This window comes from Sardina pilchardus, chromosome 3, assembly GCF_963854185.1.
Source record: "Sardina pilchardus chromosome 3, fSarPil1.1, whole genome shotgun sequence".
Lineage (NCBI taxonomy): Eukaryota > Metazoa > Chordata > Actinopteri > Clupeiformes > Clupeidae > Sardina > Sardina pilchardus.
Genome location: NC_084996.1, coordinates 291,564 through 300,000, shown reverse-complemented (window position 1 = coordinate 300,000; position 8,437 = coordinate 291,564). Strand labels below are relative to the sequence as shown.

Sequence of the window (8,437 nt, the reverse complement as noted above, 5' to 3'; positions counted from 1 at the left end):
ACACACACACACACACACACACACACACACATCGGCCTCGTGCTGCTCGTGGAGGCTATCGCCGTACTGGTGGGCCCACCCTCCGCAGGTACACACACACACACACACACACACACACACACACACACACACACACACACACACACACACACACACACACACACACACACACACACACTGGCTGTCCTGGTGGGCCCGCCCTCCGCAGGTACACACACACACACACACACACACACACACACACACACACACACACACACACACACACACACACACACACACACACACACACACACACACACATCGGCCTCGTGCTGCTCGTGGAGGCTCTCGCCGTACTGGTGGGCCCACCCTCCGCAGGTACACACACACACACACACACACACACACACACACACACACACACACACACACACACACACACACACACACACACTGGCTGTCCTGGTGGGCCCGCCCTCCGCAGGTACACACACACACACACACACACACACACACACACACACACACACACACACACACACACACACACACACACACACACACACACACACACACACACACACACACTCGGCCTCGTGCTGCTCGTGGAGGCTCTCGCCGTACTGGTGGGCCCGCCCTCCACACACACACACACACACACACACACACACCTCTAAACACACACACACACACACACACACACACCTCTAAACACACACACACACACACACACACACACACACACACACTGGATTGTTGGTTTGGTGGGCCCACCCTCCGCACACACACACACATTTTAATATCTTTATTTGTGCTCACATTTTACATTTTACAATAAATTTCATTGAACACAAACACTCTTAGACATCAGCATTGCAAACCCAGTAGCCTCTCTCACACACACACACACACACACACACACGATCTAGCAACATTGAACACAAACAATCTTAGACATCAGCATTGCAAACCCAGTAGCCTATGTTTCTGGTCTCAGTTCATGGGTACAACAAACAGCACCTTCTCCATATGTGGCGACTGCCAATTATCACAGAAATTGAGCAGAATTTTGCTAGAGCCTTTGCTCTTGGCTTAGAGAGACCAGCAATCTGCAAACCCCTGACTACTAGTCTGTGGACATTACCTCGGCTTCCAGACATATACACCAACAACTTAACATTTGTACCCAAACTGTACAACAATGTCTCTGAGTGGCTGATACTTTAAAAGCTTGGTAAGATAGGCATCCTCTAGACCAGGGGTCTCAAACTCAAATGAGCTGGGGGCCACTGTAACCAACATCAACTGGTTGGGGGGCCGCATAGGTTGCCCCCCCCCCCCCCCACCCCCCAAGTCTGTGGTTTACGAAGGTGTAAATAGGCCTACTGTATAGCCTACCTATCTAATCAGCATATGATGTTTGGATGACAACTACCTCGAATTATGCACCTCTCAGTAAATACTGAATGTTGAACATATCTGAGCAGTTTTACTTTACTTTTTTTGTCCTTTCCCCTACATAAGAAATTAACAGCAAAACAGTAAAATGTAAACCAACAACAGTAAACTATGTCTACGCCTACTAGGCTACTAACACAAAGCTTTTGTATACAATGAAGTAGCCTGGTCAAATCAGTGACTTTGTAGTTTTTCAGCTGTCTGTACGCGGTCCAGGACACTATCATCTCTATTACCACTGGCACCTCCATTTATGTTGGGCAGAGGGTCGAAGCATGGTAGCCGCTTAGAAAACACTGTCGTTCACTCAAAAGACGCACCTTCACAGACGCACCCAGATCACTGTCAATTACGATCGATCATAATCTCCAAAAGGCAGACATACTTCAGAATCAGATATGTGAATAACAGACCCAAGACCTCATCAAACGTGATTTTTTGTTTCAACATTTGATGTATTTCTGCTTCAGTTTGTGCAAAACTATGGCCTGCATGCATCGCTTCCGCGTCATTACAAACCGCACGTCTCCTGCGTGTAGTTTGTAATGAGGGGGCTAATTCGTGAAAACGTTGCTTGAATCGAAACACTTGATGTCTAGCAGGTGGAGTCTAGGCTACAAATGAGATTTGTCACCGTACCTCCCGTCTGTTTTAACCCGTGTCGTTTATCGCATAAAAAATACCCTCAAGGGGCGACTTAGGCTACATTATTATTTTGACAGAAAGTTGCGGGCTGAAACATGTTGCAAGTAAACAATTGCTAATTCGTGTTGTTGTCACGAGCCTGAGCTATGGTAGCGCAGCCATAGAACCCAGCCCACGATTGTTACAAAATATAAAATGCGCGGGCCGCACTAACATTAAGCTTCAACTTCAGGCCGGGGGCTGCAAAATATCGTCTCGCGGGCCGCAATTGGCCCGCGGTCCGCGAGTTTGAGACCCCTGCTCTAGACTGTAGTCAAATGCACAGCCCACTTCAAGAATACAGAGAACAAATACTTATCTGTTGTCCTCCACAACAACAACAATATCTGGCTTTTTTGCAGCAACATTTCAAAACACATTATTTCCACTATTACAGAGTTTGAACATGCAAGGTGAGACGCATACATTCTTGTAGATTTTTGTAAGCGGTGAAACACATGGAATTATGTGTTCGGCTAGTAAGTCAACAATTCGGTCATGTCTGGCAATGTACATTCCCTTATACACATAACAGCCATTCAGGATATGAGAGGGGTTCAATAATTAGCTGGTTATCATGGTGCAGACAGTGGGAAGAAAATGTGTTAAGGTACCAAAGAGAAAGATTATGTCTAGTTGGAAGAACTTGTAGTCTGGCTTTGGCTGCAAAAGTCAGTATGTCTTCATCAACAGCAGAGTTTTAGTATTGAGTGAGAGACAGTATGGTCTGCAGTAGGAAGGCAAGCAAGCTTTCCCTGCAATTTTAAATCAGTCCAGTGTTGTTGCTGTCGCTGTTGTTGTAGCTTTACAAGGCACCTTCGTGCATTGTCAGGTGATAGATGATGTCCTGTATCCACAATAGTAGCCCTTACTGAGATTAAACAGTCAGTTATAAGGTCTTCAGAAACAATTACATTTTCTGTGTCAGGTTTAACCCAGTTCAGGGATACTCCGACTCTTACACAAAGGTCATTAAGGTCAGGCCAATCTGACCAGACCCCAAAACCAGCACAGTGCGTCTCTATCTTACAGTTAGATTTTCTCTTGAAGCCCAGGAAGCTTGGATCGCCTTCTCTTGCCAGAAACAGAGAGGATCTAGCAAGCTCTCTGACCTGCACACACACACACACACACACACACACACACACATACACACACACATCTAGCAAGCTCCCTGACGGTGTTGTCATCATTGTTCAGCATTGTAATGAGGTGTGACAGTCTTGTTGCATTATATATCCACTCCACGTTTGGTCTGGTAGTACACAAGCAGCACGAGCCCGATGTGTGTGTGTGTGTGTGTGTGTGTGTGTGTGTGTGTGTGTGTGTCCTCTGTGTGTGTCCTCTGTGTGTGTGCGTGTCCTCTGTGTGTGTGTGTGTGTGTGTGTGTGTGTGTGTGTGTGTGTGTGTGTGTGTGTGTGTGTGTGTGTGTGTGTGTGTGTGTGTGTGTGTGTGTGTGTGTGTGTGTGTGTTGCAGGGCGGCTGCTGGACTACACCCATAACTACCAGTACGTGTTCCTGCTGGCGGGGTCGGAGGTCGTGCTGTCGGCGCTGGTGCTGGCCACGTGTAACTTCCTGTTCATGAGGAAGAAGGAGCCGGAGGAGCCGGCGGTGCGAGAGCGCGAGCGAGGAGAGCACACACACACACACGCACACACACACACAGAACGGGAGCACGAGCGAGGAGAGCGAGAGCGCCCCCCGGAGGAGATGCAGCAGATCGGCCCCAGCAGTAGCTCCTCCTCCTCCGCCACTAACCCCGCCTCTAACTCCGCCTCTAACCCCTCCAGTGGCCACACCTCCCCAGCGCTCAGCCCCGCCCCCGTTGCCGAGGTGACGAGTGCGAAAGTGGAGGTGGAGAAGCAGCAGCAGCCAATGGCGGAGAAGAAGAAGGAGGAGGAGGGGGGCGTGGCTAATGTGCAGCCAATGGAGGAGGAGGGGGGCGTGGCTAATGTGCCGCAAGTGGAACCCGAGTCATCGCTCTAAGGAAGTGTTTGGTTACCATGGAAACGAGACATGACTCCATGACACACTGTGATGTGGAATATGCAAGATGTGTGTGTGTGAGAAAGAGAGTAAGAGTGAATGACTAAAGCAACACAATGGAGTTTTGGTGTAAAACTAGCACACACACACACACACACACACACACACAGAGCGCACACACACACAGAGAGCGCACACACACACAGAGCGCACAGACAGCGCACACACACACACACACACACAGAGAGCGCACACACACACACACAGAGCGCACACACACACACACAAAGCGCACACACAGCATATACACACACAGAGCGCACAGGTAGCACACACACACACAGCACACACACACACAGAACGCACACACACAGCACACACACAGCATACACACACACAGAGCACACACACAGCACACACACACACACACACAGCACACACACACAGCACACACACAGCATACACACACACAGAGCACACACACAGAGCGCACACACAGCATACACACACACACACACAGAGCGCACACACAGCACACACACACACAGAGCACACACACAGCACACACACACACAGAGCGCACACACAGCACACACACACACACAGCACACACACACACAGAGCACACACACACACATAGCACACACACAGCACACACACACACTTGTTCAAGCTTAGGGTTTACATAGAACCTACTGTAGTGCGGTACTACAATACAGCAATAATGATCTGATATTTTGCATATATGTGTGTGTGTGTTTATGTATGTATGTATGTATGTGTGTGTGTGTGTTTATGTATGTATGTATGTATGTGTGTGTGTGTGTGTGTGTGTGTGTGTGTGTGTGTGTGTGTGTGTGTGTGTGTGTGTATGTATGTATGTGTGTGTGTGTGTGTGTGTATGTTTATGTGTGTATGTATGTATGTGTGAGTGTGTGTGTGTGTGTATGTCATTTATTTTATTTATTTATTTATCAGTTCATTGATGTATTTATTTATTAGATAATTGATGTGTTTATTTATTAGATATGGAATATACTTGTGAGGTGTTTCTTGTTCAGTTCACAGTGGGCTTTATGCTAGTTTACAAGACACACTAGTCTACCTCACACCTTCTTCTGTTTTTACTTTGACACACACACACGCACACACACACACACACACACACACACACACACACACACACACACACACACACACACACACACACACCACACAAGGTAAGACATCAATGTGAATGTGGGCTCTGGGATCGACTGCTCTAGTCTAGTGCACTGTGCAGCTCCAGCTTGGAGGAGATGACGAAGGTGCTTTAACTCAAAAGTGTTGAAGATGATGAAGATGAAATCTAAACATGTCAATAGATGTCAAATCAAAACGAGAAAGACACACACACACACACACACACACACACACACACACACACACACAGACTAGTGCTGGTGTTTCTGGCAGGCACAGACACAGCCATCCTGGACAGGGGAGTACAGTGAGGACACACACACACACACACACACACATACAGAGTTAGGAGAGCTGTCTTATCTTCATCTGGTTGTGCCTTGTCCCTCAGAGGGGTTAAATAGTGTTGCGACTTTAGAACTGTAAATAAAGGGACTGTCTTCTCCTCAAACTTGATTTCCTTGTGATTATTTTGGAGGCCTTGGGGTTGGGACCACTGATCTATAAAGAATACCTGGATAGAGCATCTACGTCACAATTCTGAAGCCTACATGGGGGCGGCCATTATGGGACCACTTGCCATAGGAATGCATAGACAGTAAAAGACAGTAAAAGAATGTTGCCGTTCTGCAACAATGGAATTGGAACACCACACCGCCATTATGGGACCACTCGGGACAGTTCCATTGGCTTCATTGTTGATGGGTCAGCAACAATGAGATAGTCTATCCAGGTATTCTTTATAGATCAGTGGTTGGGACAGACCCGCTCACATCGCGGCCACTGGGCTGAGTCCAGCTGACGCGTCTCCTTGGGGTTGGGACAGACCCGCTCACAGCTGAAGCGTCTCCTTGGGGTTGGGACAGACCCGCTCACAGCTGAAGCGTCTCCTTGGGGTTGGGACAGACCGGTATCCGCCGTTCATTCCGACATACCAGCACTCCGACATTGACGTCCAATTGTCGTAGTGGAGGCATGTCTCCTTATGGGAAAAAGTCCCACCACTCCGACATTTTTTTTTTTCATGGTCGCAGTGGCGGTATTTCACTTTTTTTTCAAACAACGTGCCATTCCGACATGAGGTAATTAATAGGCTATTAATGTTACAGTTATTATTTTGCTGTCACTTCGTCTTGTTTATGGCCTAGAAGGTTGTATTTGGTATCTGTGGATAGCTCTAGCTCTCCTCTTTTATCTGACATGCAAGTCATATATTTTTGACCAGGCGTTTCACGAGTAAATCAAACGAAAGTAGCGAGCCGAAGCTATATGACATTCTTATTTGTTTGTCACTTCGTCTGTTTTTATAACACAAAAGGATCGATGTGTTTGGTATCAACGGAAAGCTCTGTTTCTCCTCTTTCATTTGATATGCTTGTCATGTCTGTGCGATGCCTGGTCCCGGAGTAATCCAAGCGAGAGCAGTGGCTGTGTGCGTGAACGCAGAGCAATATAGACTGTAAATATGATATACTTTGATTTAAATTCATGATTTTATTTTATACTTTATACTTGATCGTACAGACAAGTGTCTAGTCTCGTTGGAAAGCCCCGGTTCTGCTCTTTCATGCAATATAGGTCTCATCTCGCTGTGACTAATAATCACGGAGCAATGTAACAGAGAAGAATGGGTGTGTTTTTTGACGCACTTTGCATCCGTCGGGCTCATAGGGTCCGTTAAATTGACTTGGAAAAAAATAGGATTTGTAAACTGTCGGAATGGGGGTACTAAAATGTGTCGGATTGGCAGCATGTCTAAATAGCAGCATGTCGAAAAAGAGGCATGTCTAAATGGAAGCATGTCGTAGTGGTGGCATGTCTGAGTGGCAGCATGTAACCGGACAGACCCGCTCACAGCTGAAGCGTCTCCTTGGGGTTGGGACAGACCCGCTCACAGCTGAAGCGTCTCCTTGGGGTTGGGACAGACCCGCTCACAGCGCGGCCACTGGGCTGAGTGCAGCTGAAGCGTCTCTCCTGCCCTCGGCGTTCTGGTCTGAGGAAGACCACTGTGTATGAGGCCACTGTGTGTGTGTGTGTGTGTGTGTGTGTGTATGAGCCCTGCTGAAAAAAACAGCAAGAAACCAGCTTAGGCTGGTAGCTGGTTTTAGCTGGTCTTTGCTGGTCTTTGCCCAAAACACAGTTATTATTGCTGGTCTTTGCTGGTGTAGCTGGTTAGGCCACCAGCTAGACATGCTGGCGTGACCATCTGAGGAAGCTGGTCGTGCTGGTGTGACCAGCCTGTCGTTTGGGATACAACTGGTTTAAGATGGTCATGCTGGTGACCAGCCTGTCAAGCTTGACAAAGATGGTCAAGCTGGTTTTCTAGAATAACCAACATAAGCTGGCGTGGCCAGTAAAAACCAGCAATGTAGACCAGCAACACCAACTAAAATGACCAGCTTAAGGTGGTACGACAATCAAAACCAGCTGAATTACCATCATAAGCTGGGTAAACCAGCTGAAGGTGTGTTTTCGCGAGAGTTTTGCTGGTCTAGCTGGTTAACCATCAAAGGGTGGTCAAATAAGCTGGTTAACAAGCTGGTCAACCAGCAAACCACCTTTAGCTGGTCAGGCTGGTTTTTTCAGCAGGGAGGTCTCTGTGTGTGTGTGTGTGTGTGTGTGTGTGTGTATGCAGCGCTAAGCTCCTTAGCGCTCGATAACTGTAAAGATATATTCTATTTACACTAATCTCCGAAGCCTCCCCAGTGCAGTGCTAGCGTAGCCTAGCGTGTGAAGCTAAGACCCGCACTGAGGACACCTAATGGGATCAGGTGACGCCACGCACCGCTACACGCTTCCGCTAGTTAGCCTCCGCTAGTTAGCCTCCGCTAGCAGCCTATTCAGTTAGCGTCGTTTGGTTTAAATACTGACATCAGACATGTCCTAGGTCAAAGGTCAAGCTATGTGTGCGTCACCCCTCAGCTGTCTGTCTGGCCCAGCTTACACACACACGCCCCTCAGCTGAGTGTGTGGCCCAGCTGGAAGAAGAGTGTGTGTGTGGGCAGCAGGTCATCAGACCCCTGAGAGTGTGTGAGTGTGTGTCGTCATGTCACGTCCGCTCAACACACTCAATCCTCTTAGTGTGGGATTTAAGCAGGACTGAGCTTTATACAGCTGGTGGTCACCACCCAACACACACACACAC

At 47.9% G+C, this 8,437-nt stretch overlaps 1 protein-coding gene across 1 annotated transcript in view; it reads left to right on the top strand.

Annotated features, from left to right (window-relative positions):
* The window catches only part of LOC134077605 (monocarboxylate transporter 4-like), a 16,319-nt gene extending 10,893 nt beyond the window's left edge, over positions 1-5,426 (top strand). Inside the window, exons 8-9 of the mRNA XM_062533307.1 lie at positions 3,602-4,002; positions 5,376-5,426. Of these exons, the coding sequence (XP_062389291.1) occupies positions 3,602-4,002; positions 5,376-5,426 (452 nt within the window). The remainder of the gene's footprint in view (positions 1-3,601; positions 4,003-5,375) is intronic.
* The last annotated feature ends 3,011 nt before the right edge of the window (positions 5,427-8,437 follow it).